The 23,712-nt window shown below is 38.0% G+C and overlaps 1 protein-coding gene across 1 annotated transcript; it reads left to right on the top strand.

The window, feature by feature from the left end:
• The first annotated feature begins 9,703 nt into the window (after positions 1-9,703).
• LOC107948026 (uncharacterized) lies at positions 9,704-12,492 on the top strand. Its single transcript, XM_016882507.1, has 3 exons — positions 9,704-10,552; positions 10,672-12,128; positions 12,336-12,492. Exons 1-3 carry the CDS (start codon positions 9,704-9,706, stop codon positions 12,490-12,492), a joined length of 2,463 nt encoding a protein of 820 aa, XP_016737996.1.
• The last annotated feature ends 11,220 nt before the right edge of the window (positions 12,493-23,712 follow it).

Below are 23,712 nucleotides of genomic sequence, written 5' to 3'. Positions count from 1 at the left end.
TAGACTACACACTTTAGTGCAAAAAGTAAGAAAATGGGATAAAGAAAACAAATACTAAATTTTATCCACAATTAATATTTCTTTTAATAATTTAAAGTCAAGATTTGTTTAGCACCATGACTAAATTTTATGGTTGGCACTTAAATGGCATGGGTTTAAGTCCCTGTCTTCTTTTATTCTCTTCTCCAATATTGTAATATATAATGATATTCTTATATGAGTATAGGCAAACTTATAAATTCATCCACATGTTTTAGCTATATTTAGGCGAACAGTTTTAGAAGCTGGTTTCCGGAATACGGATTGGTTTTTTTTGAAAAAGTTGATTATTATGGTATTTAGATCATTATGTGTAAAATATTTTTTGTTGTTTAAAATTTTTTTCGAAATTATTTTTTAAAAAGTTATTTTTAATAAAAACGAACACAGCATAAATATATTTGTTACAAAATATTATAGTACAATTTGCTTTTGACAATCAAAAATTATTTTATAATAAAATAATATTTTGTAATAATTAATATCATATATAAACTTAATAAATAATGTCTAATTAAATCTTAATTTAAATTACATATATTACATGTATAAGAGTATATATTGACACATTAAAGTTGGAAGGGATAAATGAAGCTAAGTATGATTTAAACAAATACTCATATTTATGTAATTAAAATATTCATATTTAGACTTAAACATTTTCAAAATTCTTCATTTAAAGTTGATTAAACCAAGCTCTGTATTGCTAACAACGTGATGGATTTGTGTGAAGAAGATGATGGTAGGACTCGTCTGTCGGAGGACCAGGGTACCAAGAAGGTGCACTTTAAAGGAAAAGAGAGGGATGAAGGCATCGATATGGTGGTTGATTCATAACCGGAGACTGAACTTTCTTGGAAAGACAAACTTATGGGGAGAGGTGTTGTTGGATCTCATGATTCATCTGATGGTTCTGATAAAGGACTTGAAGAGGACTTTGACTTTTTGGAAAGAGATATTACGAGATCTATGGTTAATGGGGTCCCATCCATTGAGTTTTCAGATAGGTTTCAACAATTACTGGTTAAGGAGATGGTGACTACAGTGGTAGTCAAGCTTTTAGGGAGAAATATTGGATATAACGCTCTCCAAAATAAGATTATCAATTTGTTGAAGTCAGCTAGGCCGTTTAAATTAATTGATGCTGAGCATGGCTATTATCTGGTAAAATTTCAAAGCAATGACGATTTTGAGAAAGTGTTAACTCAAGGATCATGAGTGGTGTTTGGTCAGACTTGACCGTCCAGCCATGGACATTGGATTTTAATTCACTCCAACCGTATCCAAGCGTCATAATGACTTGGATCAGATTGCTGGGTTTGCCTGGATTTTTATACAAAAGGAAAATATTGGAGGAAATTAGTGGTTTGATTAGTAGAGTAGTGAAACTTGACTCTGATACAGACAATAGATCAAGGGGAAAATTTGCTCGAATGTCAGTTTTCATGAACCTAGATAAGCCATTGATCCCTCAAGTTTTGGTGAATGGAAGGGCTCAACGTGCTGAGTACGAGGCTCTGATTAGTACACAACTTGAGGCAAAATCTGGAAAAGCTAATTCAAGCACCCTTGGAGATCTCCAAAAAGAGTCAATCAACCTTGAACAATAGAGGTTAGTTTCTCTCAATATTTTTTAATTTTAATTTATGAAATTGTCAATTTCTTCTTGAAATTGTCAAGGATGTGCGAATAGTAAGTTTCATCGAATTTTTTGTGAGTATAATAAAGAAGTTTAAGCATGATACCATGGGATTGTTAGAGACCAAAGTTAGTGAAAGCAAATCGAGTCATTGCTAAGCTGCGTTTTCAATTCTCTCACCGTATAGAAGCTATTGATTTTTCTGGTGGTATTTGGGTTGGTTGGAAGGACTCAGAACGAGTTGAAATTATCCATAATCATATACAATTTCTACTGATTAGTGTAATCTCCAATTATGAGAAATCTCCTATTTTTATCACATTTGTCTATGGGAGTCTAGATAGAAGGAAGAGAAGACTTCTTTAGAAGGGTTTAAAATCAACTGTGTCTAATGCCTTGTCCCTAGATGGCTATTGGAGATTTTAATGACATTCTCTCTTCTAGTGAAAAGAAAGGTGGACGTAATCCTAGGAGAAGGTGTATTTCTTTTGAGGAATTTTTGGAGACGGTTGGCCTTCATGATTTGGGATATAGAAGTTCACTTGGTATAGAAGTGGGGTTCATAAGCGCCTAGATAAAACAATTGGTAATAATGCATGGCTTGTGGCCTTTCCATATTGTTTGGTGTCCCATCTTCCAAGAATAAAATCTGACCACGGGCCACTTCTCATGTCTTTTCGATCGAAAATCAACCTGCCTAGAGGGAGACCTTTTAGGTTCCTTGCTAAATAGACTGAACACCTAAAATTTTTCGAATTTGTTAAGAATAATTGGAGTTATAATGGGATATGTCTACCTCTATTGCTCAGTTTATTTCCAGTATTAAACGTTGGAATAAATCCATTTATGGTCACATTGAAATCGTAAAAGACAGTTGTTACAAAAACTTTCTAGCATTTAGAAGGCAATGCAAAGGTCTAAATCTTATTTGTTAATCCAACAAGAGATAGAGGTGCAAAAAGAATTGGAGAGTGCCCTTCATCATGAGGAACTACTCTGGAGAAAAAAAGCGAGATGTAATTGGTTATTCTTGGGTGATTAGAACACCAATTTTTTCCATCGGTACACTATTTAGAGGAGAAAACATAATAGGATATTTTTTCTCTAAAAAATGATAGTGGAGAATGGATTTTTGAGGAGGAGACTCTGAAGGTTGAAGCGGTCAAGTTTTTCCAGAGGTTATATGGAAAGGAACCTGATCAGTGGAAGTTCTTTCAGGTTGAAGTGATTTGCAACAGGGTAAAGTTGGTTTTTTTTTTGCGAAAGCTATCGATTTAGATTTGAATAATACTTTAATTGTTCTTATTCCTAAGGTTCATAATCCCAAAATTTTTTCTCAGTTTAATCCAATTATTCTATGCTTAATGCTTTACAAGCTGGTAATGAAAATCATCACCAATCGATTTAAAGTCATTTTTCCAAATATTATTGCATAAGAGCAGGCTGGATTCATTGCCGAAAGGAATATCATGGAGAATGTGCTTATAGCTTAGAAAGCCATTCATTCCATGAAAAGCAAGCAGAAGAACAAAAATTGGATGGCTATTGTCGGTACCAATTTTTGCCCGGGCCCATTTACCATTAAAGCCCAAATTTTTAACCCAAAAACAAACCCCAAAGACCAAAAACAGACCCAATTTTGAAGCCCAAATACTTAACCTTAACCCACAAACCCCAAAACATTTTTAGCCAAAACCCTAGCCTCCAACTGCCTCCATGCTTCCACTACCCATGTTCTCCACCACCACGCACTCCACCTCGCATATCCGGCCAACTAGCGTGAAGCATGACCCACGCCCCACGTCCATTATACCTGCGACTTGAGCAAAGAAATAAGAAGAAACTGTTTGTATTTTGGCTATAAAGCCTTCATTTTTTTCATTGTAAAAGGGGGAGGACGTTTTTTGATATACAGAAAGAAACACAGAATCAGTAGAGAACAACTAAAAGAATTTTTTGAAGGTGAGCTTTTGCTGTAATTTATTTCTATTTTTTTTTCCTTTTTCTTTTTTCGGATCCAAAACAAAGACAAAGTATAAAAGAGAGAAGTCTTACCGGAGTTGTGCTCATGTCGTCGGTGGCCATCGTACATGGGACCTTTGACAGAGATTGTGTCTGATGAAGAGGAGAAAATGAGTGCATGAGTTGAGAGAACATTTATTTCGGCCCGCAATTTTATTTAAATGATTAGTTTTATTTATAGATTATCCCTTTAGTTTTGTTATGCTTACAATGAAGTTTCTTTTCCCTTTTAAAATAAGAGCATATTATTTAACATATAATTTGTATTGTTTTGTTGATTTCGTGGTTTTTGTTTTTTTTCATGTGCATATTTTTTTCCCCAAAACACTTTTGTATATTATCATTACCCTTTTTTATATATTATTTATATTAGGTTTATTCATTTCACATATTGTTTACTTAAATGTTATATATATCACTCTGCATATTGCTTGATCTTTTTGGAATTTTATTTATGTATTATTGTATTATTTATTTATTTTATATTTTTAATACATGTCTAATTCCATGTAAATTATTTATTTTATGGCATTGATTTTAAAATTCATTCGTATGATACTGTTTTAATATATTACTTATTTATTTATTTTTAAGTTTTATCCATTATTTGTTTAAAAGTTTTGGTGTTACCCCTATAGTAGTGTTTAATGTTTTAAAAAATTTCCTATCTTCCGTATTGTTCATTTTATTTTAAAGCTTGATATTTTATTTGGGTATTTTGCTTGGAACCTCTTTCAAGTTGGCGTTGGGTATTTTGCTTGGAACCTCTTTCAAGTTGGCGATTAACTCATTAACTTATTATATTATTTTTATCATCTTTTTTTTACTACAATTGTACATTATTATTATTTTGGGTTACTTTTTTTAAATTATCTTTATATGATATTCATTTTTTTATTATATTTATTAAAAGTTAATTATTTTAAATGTAGTTTATTATACTTATTATTAGTTATTATTTATCATTATTGTTAGCTTAGCATTGTTATTATTTTAATTTTACTATTATTATATTTAGTAATACTATTGATATATTGCCATTATTGTCATGTTTATTATATTATCATATTTATGACTATTGTTGTTTCCATTTTTTTTTATTTATTAAAAACTTTTTTTTTGTTATTAATATAGGGTTAGAATGATTCTCATATTGTCATTTTTATGTCATCCATCATTATTTATCGTTTTTTCCTCCCCAAATTTTAATCGTTTTAGTTCTTTTATTCCATAATGCATTCTCAACTTGTTTTAACATAAAAACAATTTTCTATACTTAATCGTTTTAAAAAACGTGCTTTACCGTATTGGGTTCGTCTTTTTTATTCGATTTAAGTATTTTATTCAACATTTTGTTCCCAAATAGTTTTTAATAAAGGCAATTTTCTATACTTAATCGTTTTAAAAAAACGTGCCCTACCGTACTGGGTTTCGTTTTTTATTCGATTTGAGTATTCGAATATCCTTCTTAATCGATTTATTCTTTAAATTTTCTCCTAAACAATGGCAATTTTCGATATTTAAAAGCTCGGAAAATTGTACCCTACCGTATTGGGTTTCGGTTTTTGTTCGATTCAAATATTCGAATATCCTTTTTATTGAATTTCTCTAAGTTTTGAAAAGTGGAGGCAGTGTTCTGTATTTAAAAAATTTGAAAAATCATGCCCTACCGTACTGGGTTGTGGCTTTACGTTTGATTTAAATATCCGAATACCCTTTTTTAAAAAAAATAAAGTGCTCAAATTTTTAAATAAAAGACAAGCTCATAATCGGGGGTCGAAAACGATATGTCCTACCGTACTGGACGTGACGTTTTACCTTGAAGCGAGATGGTCTTTAACTCATGTTTAATTTACTCAAATGTTTCAAAAAGGATGATCGTACTTTAAAATATTTTCAAATCTTTAATTTTCGACATTAAGACATAAATTAATCAATAAAGTATCAATTTTGGGCGTATTGAGGGTGCTAATCCTTCCTCATACGTAACTGACTCCCGAGCCTATTTTCTCAAAATTCGTAGACCAAAATGATTTATAAAGTGGCCCAATCACACTACAAAAAGGATTGGTGGCGACCCCAAATTTTTGTTTTCAAAAGTCAATTCCCTGTTTTTAAAAAAAATAGTTTCGACAGCTTGGCGACTCCAGTGGGGACCCATAAAGAGAGTCGAGCTGTAAATTGATTATTTTTTGTCGTCTTGTCAAAATTTGAAGTTTGTTTTTCTAAAAATCCACGATCTTCGCATTGCATCTTCTGTGTCCTTGTTGAATGTACTTTTGATATGTTTTCGCACCATATTGCATGACCATTGGGGTCGCACCTCTTAAGTGGGAGTGAGAAACTATGCCTTCGTGAGGTTTTCACCTCCGCATGGGCTAGGGGATCGCTTCCGGAATGCATCCGTACCTATGTCTTCGTGAGGTTTTCACCTCCGCATGGCCATAGGGAAATGTATTCCCCTGAACTGAACTTGGTCCGTATGAGCCTATAATGGGTGAGGATCAAGGAATCTACGGGTTCAGGTACCTTTGCTCTAGAACCAACCCACATATAGTACGCCTTAAGAGCCTGCCTTAGGTAGAACTACACCGAGACCTAGCGATTGCCGAAGTAGGTGCTTGATTGCTTTGATTTTTATTTTATATACATGATTCTGGCCTATTTTTTTTTCTTAAATAGTGATTGCATATCATTTTCTTCATAAAATGAGGTGTCGATTTACGATTCGGTTACTAATAGAAAGTTTTTCCATGGAGAGCGAATTCTCTGATAAAGTGGAATATAATGCGTTTACCCAGAAATGGTCAGAGAATACACAATTAGAGAAGGGTGACAGTTTGGCGGAGGGGTATACATCGGAGTTATGGGACTTTACCCATATTAGTGTGGCACAAAATGATCTTAGGGAGCTGAAAGAGATATGGAGTCGTTGGGATGGCGAGATAAAGTAGTTATTCTATCATAATTATGGTGATATGTCTTATCTTCTCTATATTAAGGTAGATAAGCATTTGTTTCGAGCCGTGGCTCAATTCTGGAATTCTGCTTACAGTTGTTTTACTTTCGGAAAGATGGATTTAACACCTACTATAGAAGAATATAAGGCTTTGCTGCGATGTCCGAAGTTTCAAACCGACAAGATTTATTCTAGAATCGTCAATGTCCCAACTTTCGTCAAGAGGTTGATGAATATTACCGGGATGAGTGAGTAGTTGGTTGTGGCTCGAGTCCAGCAGAAGGGTGATGAGAAGTGTATCACTTGGGTAAGTTTGAGAAAGCTGATTCTGACGCATCCTGATATGAAGAGAAGAGTTGACATCTTTGTTTTGAGTGTTTATGGGTTGGTGGTTTTCCCTAAGGCCTTAAGGCATATAGACGAAGCAGTTACCAATTTATTTGACCAACTTGGTAAAGGGATCACACCTGTTCCTGCAATATTAGCAGAGACTTTCAGATCTTTGAATGCATGCCGAAGAGCGGGCGAAGGCAAATTTGTTGGATGTGCACAGCTTTTATTAGTTTGGTTCAATAGCCATTTCTAGAAGATGGAGAAGGTCTCTTATCAACCCTTCCTCCAAAATTTCTCTCCTTTGAAGGAAATTGCGGCTACGTCGAGGAAGGACGATATATCAGAGGAGAGATGGATGGCGATACTGCAAAATCTTCAAGAGGATGATATCGAGTGGAGAGCCCCTTGGATGGTTCCCAGTGAGATTCTTTTCAGGTGTGGAGATTGTGATTGGGTTCCTTTGTTAGGGATTTGGGGAGGCATTGGTTATGCCCCTTTCCTCGTATCGAGGCAATACAGGTCAAGGCAATTCATACCTGCAACACAGGGGCTGGCTTAGAGCGAGTTTTGTTATAAAGGGGATAATTACAAGAAAAAGGTTAGAGAGATTTGTAACCCCTGGAACCGAACCTACTGGATGGAAGGAGTTGCTGTAAACCCGATGGTGACCCTTGGGTATAACGAATGGCAAAGAAGAAGGGTTAATGATAACATTCTGAGGCCAAATCTACAAGATGCTCGACCGATAGAGGAATATCTATGAGTGGTCCCCTCTGAGTTGGAAATTATAAAGCAAGACTTTGAAAAGAAAAGTTTGGAGTTAGAAAAGAAAATAGAACAGTTGGAAGTGGAAATGGTGTACTTGAAGCTGGATGTGGATGCTCAAAAGTCAGAGGCCGAGAATTTGAAAAAAGGAAAGAGAAAAGTTGAAGAGGACCTTGCTAGCTTGAAGGAATATTACAATAGATATCGTGCATCACTGAAGAACACTGGTTTAGGTAAAAAGTCTGAACAGTGGAAGCAAAAGATCCAAGAAGAAAAGGCTAAAACTGATTAGTGGAAGAAGAAGTTCCATGATACTAAAGCACGAGAGGTTGGGTTAGAGAAAAGCTTGGATGATAGTCAAAATGAAAAGGAGATGTTAAGGGCCCGGGTAGCTGAGTTAGAGAAGGCACTACACCAGCATCGGAGTCGAAACTCGGTGATTGAATTAAAGGCCAGCTTAAGTAGGATCGAGGATTTGAAAGGAAAAGTAGAAGAACTGGAGTCTACACTTCAGAATTGTGAGCTTCGAATTGAACGACTGGAAGCAAATAACGGTCAGTTAAGCGAGCAACTTCATCGATCTCAAGATCAGGACCGGGATAGAGATTACCTTATGGGCGAAGCTATAATCCAAATAAGAGAAGTGGCTGATTACTTACAGACTCTGGAAGTTCAGGCAGATGTGCTGAGTGCCAAATATGAGTTAGTGTCAGAACGAGGGCAAGAGTTAGCCTCCCTTCTTAGGAAAGTGAAGACTTTGAGCATTAGGGCTAAGCCATATATGTAATCCGTTTTATGTAAGGGATTTTGTTTTTTGAAGTAAAGTTTTCTAAATGGAATTAGATCAGAATCGACGTCTTCTTTTTGCATTCATCTCATGCATTTGCATTTACATCATATCATATGCATTAGCTTTCATAAAAAGATCTCTAATTGAGAAGATTTTTTTGAAGTTAATCTGGAAACTCGCGAAAGTTCACCGATTAAGCACCACTATAATACGCGAAGGAAAACGAGAGCCATGGACCAAAGATTAGAGAAATTGGAACAGATACAGATTGAAATGCAAGAGCAACTGCATTTACAGATGCAGGAGCAGTTAGCCAAAATACAACAAGACATGAGAGATCAGATGTTAGAATCCCAGGAAAACATGATAAACCAATTTGCACAAATGTTGGCTGGAGCTTCGAATAAAGGAAAGAGCCCTATGATTGGTACCGGAAACAATGATGAGGACCCTTCTGTTCCCCCAGGCTTTACCCCAGCGGGAATTCAAACGCCACAACCTAGGGTATCTATTAACATTAAACCTCCGTGTCAAACTGGTACTTCAATCCTGATGAATTTTCCAATAGGCTCAAGCTCTAACCCCGAGGATAATTTGGCGAATCCTAGGGTCCCCAATTTCGATGAGGTAGTAGAAGTGGAAAAGGCGAGAATGGAGATCCCAAAGCAGCTAGAGGACCGTTGCAAGTGGCTTGAGGAGAAGTTCAAAGCGTTAGAGAATGTTGATTATCACGGTGGGATTGATGCTAAGGATCTGAGCTTGGTCTCAGACCTAGTACTTCCTCCAAAGTTCAAGATGCCGGAGTTTGAGAAATACAATGGGACTAGTTGTCCTGAGGCTCACATCACAATTTTTTGTTGAAGGATGACAGGATATATCCATAATGATCAGTTATTAATCCACTGCTTCCAAGATAGCCTGACTGGGGCAGTGGCGAAAATGGTATAACCAGTTGAATCGAGGCCAAATTAGTTCATGGAAAGACTTGGCACAGGCTTTTATGAAGCAATATGGCCACGTGACGGATATAGCGCCTGATAGAATCACTTTACAAAGTATGGAAAAGAAGCCGAACAAAAGTTTTAGGCAATACGCCCAGAGATGGAGAGAAATCACTACGCAAGTTCAACCACCACTGCTTCAGAAGGAAACGACCATGTTGTTTATCAATACCCTGAAATCACCTTTCATCAATCACTTGCTAGGAGGCGCAACCAAGAGCTTTTTGGATATAGTAATATCCAGTGAGATGATAGAAAATGTAATAAGGTGCGGAAAGATAGAAGCTGGGGAGAGCACCAAGAAGTCGGTCCCACGAAAGAGAGAAAATGAAGTAAACAATGTAAGTAGGAGTTATGCAAAACCGATCACTGTGAATCAACCGAGAATAGTAAACGCAAGTCAGCAAGCCTCATCAAAGCAAGAGTCTGATACAAAGCGAAAAACGGAGAAACTCCAGTTTACGTCTATTCTAGTAACGTATAAAGAGTTATATCAAACTTTATTTAATGCACATGTTGTATCCCCGGTTTACCTGAAACTCATGCAACCTCCGTATCCCAAGTGGTACAACGAAAATGTCCAATATGAATACCATGCGGGAATCACAGGACATGCTATAGAAAATTGCACCGCATTTAAGATATTAGTGGAAAAGCTCCTTGAAATGGGCATCATAAAATTCGATGAGTCATTTGGCGGGGAAAATCCGTTACCCAATCATGCCGACAAGGGGGTAAATGCAGTAATTGAGAATGCTGGGAAGAGAGTTAGAATGACTATGGTTGAAGTAAGAACATCATTGAGAGAGGTTTGGAAGGAAATAATGAAGAGAGGGTTAATCACGCAGAGTTCGAGAAATAGACCCCAGAAAATAGGAAACTATTGTGAATTCCATGATGAGAAGGATCATGAGATCCAAGAACATGATGAATTTAGGGCCCTAATACAGGAACTAATGGACAACAAAGAGCTGGAATTCTTTGAATATGTAGAAGAGAGAGATGTATGCACCTCGGAAGGAGGGTTGTTAGGAAAAGACTGTGAGATTAATCGGCCAAGAGTAATTATTTCACAGCCAAAGATTAATGAAGTTGGATTGAAAATGGCACCAAGAATATACAGAAACCCGCTGCTTTCCCTTATAAGGATAGCAAGAGGGTACCTTGGAGCTATAATTGTAATGTGACAATCCTAGAAGGGAAGAACCAGGTCAACACGCAAGGGGAAGCCCAGGATGTAGGTTTCCATACTAAAGCCAATTTAGTAAGAGGGAAATCTTTATTGAAGCAAGGGGAGGAGCTACCTGTTCAGGAGCCAATAGCTGAGAATGAGGCAAAAGAATTTTTGAAATTCTTAAAACACAGTGAATATAGTGTCGTAGAGCAGCTAAACAAACAGCCAGCTCGCATCTCGGTACTGACCTTGCTTTTAAGCTCGGAGATACACTGTAATGCATTAATGAAGGTGTTAAATGAGACCTATGTTGCGAATGACATCACAGTAAACAAGCTAGACCGCCTGAACAATAACATAAGCGCAGACAATTTCATCTCATTCAGCGATGATGAAATACCATCGGGGGGTAGGGGATCTACTAAGGCCTTACACATCACTACCCATTGTAAGGGGTATACTGTGTCGGGGGTTCTAATTAATAATGGGTCAGCACTGAATGTTTTACCCTTATCTACATTGAATAGGCTACCAATAGACAACTCTCACATGAAGTCGTGTCAGAACATGGTGAGAGCATTTGACGGGACTGAAAGAAAGGTGATGGGAAGGATTGAAGTACCTCTTTTAATTGGTCCGAATACATATGAGGTAGATTTCCTAGTAATGGACATTAAACCCTCCTATAATTGCCTGTTGGGGAGGCCTTGGATTCATGCGACAGGGGCACTACCGTCATCATTGCATCAAAAGTTGAAATTGATAATGGAGGGTCGATTGATAACAATAAACGTGGAAGAGGATATTATTGCATCTGTTACCAGTGATGCACCATACATTGAGAAGGATGATGAGGCGTTGGAGTGTTCTTTTCGTTCGTTGGAGTTTGTGAATGCCACTTTTATTATAGAGGGAAGTAAGATCTTGATACCCAAAGTGTCCAATGCTACGAAAATGGGTTTACAACTGATGGTTGGAAGTGGACCATTGCCTGAAAGAGGCCTCGGAAAGTATCTACATGGACGGGTCGAGGTACCAGTCTTGACTGATAAGTGGGATTACTTTGGCTTGGGATATAAGCCGGATGCAAAACAAAAAAGGAAGGAAGAAGAGAAGAGACAAGAGAGAAAAAGAGCACGTTTAAGTGGGGCAGAAATCAAATGGGAGCCGATGAGCTTTCCCCACATATCCGAAACTTTTGTGTCAGGAGGAATAATTTATCTGGAGAGCGGGATGACAAGGGAAGAATGTTTTGAAGACATGTTCGATAGCCTGAGCATTAATGCTATACTTGGAGAAGAAGTGGAAGAAGGAAACTTACTAGGTATTCGCCCTTACGTGCCTGGAAGTGTGCTGAACAATTGGACTGCAGAAGAGATTCCTGTAATTTTTAGAGCAAATTCAAAGTAATGTTCAGAACATACTTATTGTTCGGCCTAGAGCAATAAGAATCTTTCTGAAATAGGCTCATGTTTAAACATCGTTATTTCAATAGAGAAATGCATTTTCATCACTCTTTGAGCAAATATCTTGTTCTATTTTTCAATCATTATCATGTTACAAATAAGCTATTCTTAGATTCATTTTTGGATATTCTTTCATATTTGCAACAGGTCCCGAGATATCAATGACACGAGTAGTACTGATATAAACCCTGAATCTCTTTTAGAGCAAGGTTTGTGCTTAGAGGGATCTCAGGATTTTGAAGATGACGAGGATTATAGTTTATCTCTAGACTTGTTGAGGATGGTAGAGCGGGAAAAGAAATAGATTCTGCCTTACCAGGAGACAATTGGGAGCGTGGCCTTGGAAGAAGGAAAGGAGGTGAAAATTTGCACTTGCATCAATAAGAAAACAAGACAGGACCTTATCGAATTATTGCGAGAGTTCAAAGATGTCTTCGCGTGGACGTATCAAGATATGCCAGGTTTAAACCCCGATATTGTAGTACACCGTGTCCCTATAAAGGAGGAGTGTAAGCCCGTACAGCAGAAGCTCTGAAGGATGAGACCCGATGTGGCAGTGAAAATAAGGGAAGAGGTCAAGAAGCAATTTGATGCTGGCTTCTTACGAGCGGTTAATTACCCAGAATGGGTAGCTAATATTGTCCCCATCCCTAAAAAAGATGAAAAAGTGCAGATGTGTGTGGATTACAGAGATCTAAACAAAGCTAGTCCAAAGGATAACTTCCCCTTGCCTCACATTGATACCCTAGTAGATAATACGGCAGGCTACTCACTATTTTCTTTTATGGATGGATTCTCGGGGTATAATCAGATTAAGATGCATCCTGAAGACATGGAAAAGACTACGTTCATAACCCTGTGGGGAACGTTTTGTTACAAGGTGATGCCATTCAGTTTGAAGAACACAGGAGCAACGTATCAAAGGGCTATGGTAACCCTCTTTCATGACATGATGCATAAAGAGATTGAGGTTTACGTTGACGACATGATCGCAAAGTCTCGAACAGGAAATGAGCACTTACAGGTCTTAAAGAGGTTATTTCTAAGGCTGAGAAAATTTCAACTTAAACTCAATCCGACGAAATGTACTTTTGGAGCCAGGTCAGGAAAATTACTGGGTTTCGTTGTCAGTGAAAAAGGCATTATAGTTGACCCGGACAAAGTCAGAGCTATACAGGAACTGCCTCCACCCCGTACTCAAAAAGAAGTTCGTGGTTTCCTAGGAAGATTAAACTACATTGCTCGGTTCATTTCACAACTAACAGAGAAATGTGACCCCATATTTCGTCTCCTTAAGAAACACAATCCAGGTATATGGGATGATGAGTGCCAAAAAGCTTTCGACAAAGTTAAACATTATTTGTCCAACCCTCCAGTGCTGACGTCGCCTAGTCCTAATAGGCCACTGATATTATATTTAACAGTATTTGAGAGTTAAATAGGATGTGTGCTTGGCCAACATGATGAGACCGGAAGGAAGGAAAAGGCGATATATTACCTCAGTAAAAAATTCACTGAGTGTGAAATGAGATACTCGTCAATTGAAAATTTATGTTGCGCTTTGGTTTGGACCACTCGGAGATTAAGGCAGTACATGTTGTACCATACAACGTGGTTAATTTCGAAGCTAGATCTTTTAAGGTACATGATGGAATCAACTGGGTTGAGTGGAACGATGGCCCGATGGCAAATTCTGCTTTCTGAGTTTGACATAGTCTACGTGAAACAGAAGGCCATTAAAGGAAGTGCCATAGCAGATTTTCTGGCCAGTAGAGCCCTAAAAGATTATGAGCCTTTGAACCTTGATCTTCACAATGAAGATTTAATGTATGTGGCAACTACTGAGGAAGACACATCCGAAAATTCTTCTTGGAAACTGAATTTTGATGGAGCATCAAATGTTGTTGGTAATGGAATTGGGGCAGTTCTGATATCCCCGAATGGAGATCATTATCCGTTTACTTGCAAGTTGGATTTTGACTGCACAAATAATATGGCAGAGTACGAGGCATGTATCATGGGAATTCATGCAGCCATAGATCGTAAAATCAAGGTGCTAGAGGTATATGGAGACTCTGCATTGGTGACCTATCGCTCAAAGGGGAATGGGAGACGAGAGATCCCAAATTGATCAGTTATCAAAAGTTAGTTTTGGAATTAATTGAGCAGTTTGATGACGTCACTTTCTTTTATCTCTCACGTGATGAGAATCAGATGGCCGATGCCCTGGCTACATTAGCTTCTATGATCAGAATAAATAAATAAGATGATATGAAGCCAATTCAAATAAGTATTTGTGATACTCCAGCTCATTGCTGCAATATAGACGAAGAAGAGGAGAGAGATAACCATCATTGGTATCATGACATTCTGAGATATGTGAAGAATTGTAAATACCCTGATCAAGCCACTGAAAATGACAAGAGAATGTTGAGAAAGCTCGCTAATGACTATATCTTAGATGGAGAGATCCTGTATAAAAAAAGGAAGATCAGATACTGTTAAGGTACGTTGACGCTGTGGAAGCGAAGAAAATCCTGGTAGAAGTCCATGAAGGTGTTTGTGGAACGCACGCCAATGGGTTTACAATGGCTAGGCAGATCATGAGATTTGGGTACTACCGGTCTACGATGGAGGGAGATTGCATCAGTTACGCCAGGAAGTGCCATAAGTGCCAAATTTATGGGGATAAAATCCATGTGCCTCCTTCTCCGCTTCATGTTCTGACTTCCCCATGGCCTTTTTCAATGTGGGGCATGGATGTCATTGGACCAATCTCGCCAAAAGCCTCTAACGGTCATCGGTTCATTTTTGTGGTCATTGATTATTTCACCAAATGGGTAGAGGCTGCTTCATATGCCAATGTCACGAAGTCAGCAGTCAGCAGGTTCTTAAAGAAAGAGATTATATGTCGATATGGCATGCCAGAAAGGATCATATCAGACAACGCGTTGAATTTGAATAATAGCATGATAGCAGGGGTCTACAGTCAGTTCAGAATTAAGCATCATAACTCATCGCCATATCATCCGAAGATGAATGGTGCAGTTGAGGCGGCTAATAAAAATATAAAGAAGATTGTGGGGAAAATGGTTGAGACTTATCGGGATTGGCATGAAAAATTACCATTTGCTCTTTTTGCTTATCGTACATCTGTCAGAACTTCTACTGGAGCAACGCCTTTTTCATTTGTTTATGGAATGGAGGCAGTTTTGCCTATTAAAGTTGAAATCCCCTCCCTCCAAGTGTTGTCAGAATTAAAATTGGATGAAGCAGAATGGGTCCAATCCAAATACGATCAGATGAATTTGATCGAGGAAAAGAGACTAAAAACCATACATCATGGACAAGTGTATCAGAATCGAATGATGCGAGCTTACAATAAGAAGGTTCGCCCTAGAGTGTTCCATGAGGGGGACTTGGTGTTAAAAAAGATTCTTCCTATACAAAAGGATTTTAGAGGGAAATGGATGCCAAACTAGGAGGGACCATATGTGGTAAAAAAGGCCTTTTCTGGAGGAGCGTTGATATTAGCTGAGATGGATGGCGGGAACTTACCTAACCCAGTCAATGTAGATTCAGTTAAAAAGTACTTCGCTTAAAAAAAAAGGGAGAGGCCAAGGTGAAAACCCGCAAAGGGCACCTTATGACCAATGGGGTTTTGAATTGAAAACCTGAAAAGGGAAATTCAAATTTTGATCGAACGTAAGGGCAGATGGTATTTTTGCTATGCCTGAATTGACAGAGAAGAGGTATGCTACATCTTGGGGCATCGACAAAGTACCCTAGATCTCCTAGACACATGCTGAATTCAAAATAGGCCTCAAGGTGTTCGTTCAGAGTAGCTCAGACTGTGATATCTAGGCCACCTAGTTTCATATCTTACCCACGTTGTATTTATTTTTGACTCTATTTTTCCTGAGATATGGTCTCAATAAATTTTCTTCTTATGATATTTGCCATATTGGATTAACGTTTTTTGAGCTATGTTCCTAAACAATTTTTTTGTTAGCCTATTATTTTTTTTCTTTCGAACATTTTTTGCATTGAAATGACGATTAATAGACTAATAATACTCTCACAAAGGAGGTTTTGTATATTACTGGGGAAGCTTCTAATGTTACAAGAACCGGAAATAGGACTATTGTTTAGAACTTCCCAAGCCTAAGTGCGGGAAATATTGAAAAAAGGGGTCTAAGTTAGTACATTTATCGGGATTTTGTTTGTCAGAGGTACCTAACGAATAACGAGCAATGTCAACCCAAGTTTGAAAAGGGGCTTATTCTCGAGAGAAAAATGATATTCAGCATCTATGCAAATATCAGGCATACACATTTGATCATGACACCCAAGAAATGGTGTGACAGATCAAATTAAATGGAGGAAGATTCAGATCTTATACCCTTGAATTACGAGGGGGTGGTTGAAGAGGAATCAGATTATATTCCCCTGAGTGGCAGTGGGAGAGTTTGAAGATGGTGCAAGCCAAAAGTACAGTGGACTGGACCTTGAAGTTATAGTGGGGTAAACCAGTTGAAAAATAGGATTGTTTCTACGAGTTCTCTATCGAAAAGTATCAGCTGAACGAGAAGACCCATGTCAGTGAAGTGATAGCCTTAACAGACAACGAGTAATGTCAGCCCAAATGTAGCACCCCAAACCCGGCCCAGACGTTATGGCCGGATCCGACATGCCACATCGAAGCGTTCGAAACATTTTATATTGTTGATCCAGAAAAACCTACTTAGTGTTTTAAAAGATAATTTCATTATAGGTTAAAGTGAATGGAAGCTGTGCACCAGGTAGGAAACCAGAAAAGAGGAGGTGTGTCTATCGGACTACTTAAGTACCAAGCTCCCTTCGGATCCAATCCTAGACATGCACACCGCCATTGCCACACCTTAACGTCATGTATATTTTTAGGAAACCGATTTGATTAAGTCATTTTTAGGAAAAGTGATTAATTTTGGAAAATACTTTCATTGCGGAAGCTTTGCTTGTTGTCGTGTTATTTTAAAATTAATTGTTGTTTTTTTTTTTGAAAACGCGCTCTAAAGCTATCCAATTTCAACAGTTAAAATAAGTAATACCTATCTTAGTAATACATATTAAAATCATCAAAAATAATTAAGCGGCCTTATTACATTTAAAAACCCAAACCTCAACGTAAATAATAGGATGTCCAGTTCACCAGTAGAAAACCAAACTTTCAGAACGGATGGCCACCCCGAATTCCCTCACAGCTCCAAGCTCACTATGGTTGGGGATTTCCTGCGTGAATGAAAATCAAAGGGGTGAGTTTGGGGAAACTCAGTGTGTAAGAAAAACCCATTCAAAGCCCAAGTCAGCTCAAGCCTATTGGGCCTAAGCACATTCAGGTAACAGTGGTACTGGACCAGAGCCCTTTTCAGATTACAATAAATTGGCCTTAGCCCCTTATTCAGATAACAGTATGGCCCATAGGCCCATTTCAAAATACATGCAACATCAATAACATATGCAAGCCCATTTGGGGAGACTACTCAACCCACCAACCACTACACTCCACCCGTACCAGCCCTACACTCCATGTGGGGAATAGCTCAACCCACCCAGCCCAACACTCCACAATTGCAGCCTTGCTGCTCAGTTAACAGTAAATTGAGGCAAAGCCTCCAGTACGTGGACAAGCCAATTTCAGTAGTTCCTCCGTCAATATCCCAATCCCATGCATCAGATAATAACAACATGGCATGCAGTAAATAACAACAGTCAAACATGCATTTAGGTCAATTTAACCCTAGGGGTATTTCGGTAATTTATCTACTAGGGGTAAAACTGTAAATTTTCCACTTTTAAAGGTATTTCAGTAACTTATTTATTTTAGGGTTTTTCATGCATATTCCTACTTTTCACGTACTAACAGAATCACGTACCGACGGTTCTTACCGAATTGGGTCCGTTGGCCCATCATTCCAATTTTGGCCTATTAAGCCCAAAAATCTCGAGGGCACAGAAATCATGCACTTTGCAGTCAAAATTTTGCAACTTACCAAAAACATTGATCGATTTAGCTCATGAGCATTCGTACACTCGCAAGTCTACAAAATACCAGTTTTCGGCATTTCGGCTTTTCGACTTTTGCCGATCCAGACTAAGAAAGAGGATGTTAGTTACACACCTGTTTGCGACGATATGCTGACGAGATCCACACACGAACCGCCTACAATTGGAATACTAACACGTTAATCTAACTATTCAAATACGAACTACGTATTAACCCCTTACAATATTCGGCCAACCACACCTACAGATCAGAGTAAGCTTATAAGAAATCAATAAGCAACTCATTAACAAATTTTTGTCAGTGTTTACCACATAATCATAATTTCACTGCAAGCTGTCTTCCTGAGCAACAGTCACTAAATCATTTATAACTGGAGCTACGAAACTCCAAATCAAGTGCCATTAATTTTTCCCTGAAAATAGACTCATATATCTTCTATCCACAAAATTTTCAGAATTTTTGGTTTAGCCAATCAATACCAGATTTTTCTCAAAGTTTCCCATGTTTCACTTTTGACTAATCTGACCACTCTTCATTGCGAATCAAATTTCTCATTGTACAGAATTAAAAATATGTTCTTGTTTATTTCATTTGAAACTAGACTCATTAAGATTTAATTACATAATTTACTCAGCTTCTAACTCATCTCCCACAATTTATGGTGATTTTCCAAAGTCACGTTACTGCTGCTGTCCCAAGCAGATTTATTACCAAATCACTCTTTCACACCTAACTTGCATGCTTGTTATTTAAACATGTATATCACCAATCAATCATCACATATCTATGATTTTACTTAAGTATAATCTCCATTTCATCATTTTAAAGCACAACATGTTAGCCGATTTTTCCCCTTAGCATCTAAGGCACATGCATGCTCATTTGTTTGGCTCAACTTCACCTATCTTCCATTTTTCATCAAAAGAACATGAAACAACAACCATTTCCTTCATTTTAATTCATGACTAAATGCTCACAACACAACTAAAAACCAAAATATGCTTCAAGAGTTAAGGTAGAATCAAGAAGAACTCATGAACATCAAGATAGAAACAAACTACCATGAACTTACCTTCAATTTTCTTCCCCAAGTGACCGAACATTCAAGAGCTTTCTCCTCTCCTTTCTCTTCTCTAACTTTTGGCTATGATGAACAAAGATGGACAAAACTTTGTTCTTTTCACCCCTTTTTCTTGTAATAAAATTTCATATTTCATCCATTTAATTCTTTAATACAAAAGACATGAAATGCCCATAATGGAACATTTACCTAAACCATTATCATGGAACATTTACCTAACCCATTATCATGGAATATTTACCTAATCCATTATCATGGAACATTTACCTAACCCATTATCAATTTGTACCATGAATTATGGATATCAAGTGCTCATATTGTCTACAACAACATGATGGCTGGCCACTTCATGTAAAATGGGAGGTTTGTCATGCAAATCCTCCTATTTTGCACTCCTATTTATTTGGCCACTTCAATTTAGCCTATAGCATTTTCAAACATTTTCACATAGGTTCTATTTCATAATTTCACCCTTTTTTTCTTATGGAACAAAAATTAACTAAAATTGTTGGGTTCTATCTTAAGCTTGGGCCTTCTAGAGGCCCACTAAAATAATTAAACCTATGCCAACATTCACAGAATTCCCGAAAATTGGGGCGTTACAACTCTACCCTCCTTAAAGAAATTTCTTCCTCGAAATTTACCTGATCCAACTAGTTGAGGGTATTGTTGACGCATAGTCTCTTCTGATTCCCAAGTAGCTTCTTCCCTTCCATGATTACGCCAAAGTACTTTCACTAACGGGATAGATTTCCTTCTGAGAACCTTACATCTCGAGCCAATATTTGCACAGGCTCCTTTTCAAAGGTCAAATCAGTCTGAACTTCAATTTCTGCAACTGGCAGGACATGAGCAGGGTCAGAACGATAACTCCTTAACATGGAGACGTGAAAAACATCGTGAATCTTGTCTAACTCTGGAGGCAATTCCAACTGATAAGCCACTGGGCCTACTCGCTTCAAAACCCGATAAGGCTCAATGAACCGTGGACTCAACTTGCCTTTCTTACCGAACCTTAATATCTTCTTCCAATGAGAAACCTTTAAGAAAACCATATCACCTACTGAGTACTCAATCTCCTTACGCTTCAAATCTGCATACGACTTTTGCCTATCAGATGCTTCTCTTAATCGGTCCCTAATTATTCTGACCTTATCCTCAGTATCAACTACCAACTCTGGTTCAAGAACTTGTCGCTCTCCTAGTTCGGTCCAACAACTAGGTGTACGCCACCTTCGTCCATACAGTGCTTCATACGGTGCCATCCGAATACTCGCCTGGTAACTGTTATTGTACGCAAATTCTGCCAACGACAAGTAATCCTCCCAACTAGCTCAAAAATCAATCACGCATCCCCTCAACATGTCCTCCAGAATCTGAATAACCCTTTCCGATTGACCATCAGTCGAGGATGGAAAGCCGTACAAAAATTCAATCGCGTCCCCAATGCCTCATGCAACTTTTTCCAAAACCGAGATGTAAATCTGGGATCCCGGTCAGAGACAATCGAAACTGGGACTCCATGAAGTCGTACAATCTCCACCACATACAGCTTGGCTAACTTTTGAAGTGAAAAGTCAGTACGTACAGGTATGAAATGGGCTGATTTGGTCAACCTATCCACAATCACCCACACCGAGTTTTTCTTTGATGGTGTCAAAGGCAACCCACTCACAAAGTCCATGGTTACCCTCTCTCCCACTTCCAAAGTGGTATCTTCACCGGCTGTAACAGACCAGAAGGTAATTGATGCTCAGCTTTCACTTGTTGGCATGTCAGACATTTCCCCACGAACTCCGTTACTTCTCGTTTAAGCCCAGGCCACTAGTACAGTTCTTGCAAGTCGTGATACAACTTATTCCCTCCAGGATGCATGGCACATAGTCCCTCATGAGCTTCCTTCAATATTGTCTGCCTTAAATCAGAGTCCCTCGGAACACAAATTCTTCCTCGAAAACACAGAACTCCATCACCATTTAAACTGAACTCAAAAGTTTCCCCTTCCTTAACTTGTTGAAAACGAGCAACCAAAGACTCATCTTCCAACTACTTTTCCTTAATCTGGTCCACCCAGGTTGGCCTTACTTGCAATTCAGCCAACAAACTGCCATCATCATACAGACTCAAACGAGCAAACATTGCTCTCAGATCAGATACAGTTCTACGACTTAAAGCATCGGCTACCACATTAGCCTTGCCTGGGTGATACTCGATCGAACAGTCATAATCCTTAAGCAACTCAATCCATCTCATTTGCCTAAGGTTCAGCTCCTTCTGAGTCAACAAATACTTAAGACCCTTGTGGTCTGTGTATATAATACACCTCTCCCCGTAAAAGTAATGTCTCCAAATCTTATGTACAAATATCACTGTCGCCAACTCCAAATCATGAGTAAGATAGTTCCCTTCGTGAGGTTTAAGCTGTCGTGATGCATATGCAACCACCTTACCCTCCTGCATTAACACGCAGCCCAAGCCTACATGTGATTCGTCACTGTACACAGTAAAATCTTTCCCAGACTCTGACTGAATTAACACAGGTGCTTCAGTCAGAACTTTCTTCAACTTCTCAAAAGCCTCCAGCTGGGTCTCAGTCTATACAAATGGTACCCCTTTCCTTATGAGTTTTGTCAGAGGTGCTGCCATCACAGAAAAACCTTCCACAAACCTTCTATAGTATCCTGTCAACCCTAGGAAACTTCGAATTTCCGACACAGTCCTAGGCGGCTTCCACTCCAAAATCGCTTCAATTTTCTGAGGGTTTACCTTAATCCCCTCAGCAGAGACCACATGTCCTAAGAAGGTTACCTTCCTCAACCAAAATTCACACTTGCTGAACTTCGCAAAGAGTTCCTTCTCCCTTAACACTTGCAGCACTATACGGAGATGCTCATCATGTTTCGCTTCAGTTTCAGAATATACTAGGATATCGTTAATAAAGACGACTACGAGCTGATCAAAAAATGGTTGGAACACACGAGTCATCAGATCCATAAATACTGCAGGAGCGTTCGTCAGTCCAAATGGCATAACCAGAAACTCGTAATGACCATACCGAGTCCTGAATGCCGTCTTATGGATATCTACCTCCTTGACCCTTAACTGATGATATCCAGATCGAAGGTCGATCTTGGAGAATACAGAAGCTCCTCTAAGCTGGTCGAACAGATCGTCAATCCTTGGCAGTGGATACTTATTCTTAATTGTCAATTTGTTCAACTGGCGATAATCAATGCACATCCGCATTACCATCCTTCTTTTTCACGAATAGCACCGGTGCTCCCTGTAACGCCCCTTACCCAAGACTTTTGCCGGAGTCGTACACGAGGTGTTAACGGACTTAATTCATTACTTAAACAGCTCATACAATTCATTTTAAAATTTCCAGACAAGCTGGCTAACTGCATCATAGTCGCTTTAAAAATCATATATCGAGTTCTTAAACTCGAAATATAATTCTGTAAATTTTTCCTGAAACTAGACTCATATATCTATCTACTAATTTTTTTCTAGAATTTTTGGTCCAGCCAATTAGTACAGTTTATTAGTTAAAGTCTCCCCTATTTCAGGGTTTGACTACTCTGACCTCTGTGTATTACAAATCAGATATCTCCCTGTACAGAGCTTCAATGACTATGCCATTTCTCTCTAATAAAAGTAGACTCAATAAGGAATCTGTACATATAAAGCATGACTTCTAATTATCTTTGTAAAATTTATGGTGAATTTCCAAATTCAGAATAGGGGATCTAGAAATCGCTCTGGCCCTGTTTCACAAAAATTTAAACATCTCATAAAATATAACTCATATACCTGTTTTGTTCCATCCATATGAAAATAGACTCATAATTCTTCAATTCCATATATTATTCATCATCTAATTATATCTCTAATATTTTTAGTGATTTTTCAAACTCACGTCACTGCTGCTGACTGAATCTATTTTATGGTAAATTTTACCTATTTCATGGTTTCCATGGATTAGCTAGCAATTTAGCATACATAACACCAAATATGATCATGATTAGCCATTCCAATGGCTAATCATTACCAAGCATTTCCATACCACTCAATAACCATATCATAAGACTATATACACAAAATGATTATAATGCTATACATGTCATACTCAAAATATACAAGCCATTATGCCAAGATGGTATACGGATAGTGTGAGTGTGCCTCCGACCATTTCCGATTTTCGAGCTGGCTTGTCAACACTACAAGGAATGAAAAGGAGGGAGTAAGCATAAATGCTTAGTAAGTTCACATGCAAATAGCAAGTAACATAACTATATAAGCAAACATAAAACATCATTTGCATAATCATCACCGAGACATTCATATCACATTTTCATTTATCATCTTACCATATTGTTATTATATCGAGTTTTCAA

Source organism: Gossypium hirsutum, chromosome A04, assembly GCF_007990345.1.
Source record: "Gossypium hirsutum isolate 1008001.06 chromosome A04, Gossypium_hirsutum_v2.1, whole genome shotgun sequence".
NCBI lineage: Eukaryota > Viridiplantae > Streptophyta > Magnoliopsida > Malvales > Malvaceae > Gossypium > Gossypium hirsutum.
Note: the sequence above shows the minus strand (reverse complement) of the source record. Positions and strands in the feature narration are given on the sequence as shown.

Excerpts from the sequence above, each read along its gene's own strand:
- LOC107948026 (XM_016882507.1), top strand. The coding sequence starts at position 9,704 with ATGTTGTTTATCAATACCCTGAAATCACCTTTCATCAATCACTTGCTA. Across the intron at positions 10,553-10,671 it reads AATATGTAGAAGAGAGAGAT|AAACCCGCTGCTTTCCCTTA; the intron begins GTATGCACCTCG and ends AAGAATATACAG. Across the intron at positions 12,129-12,335 it reads ATTTTTAGAGCAAATTCAAA|GTCCCGAGATATCAATGACA; the intron begins GTAATGTTCAGA and ends TATTTGCAACAG.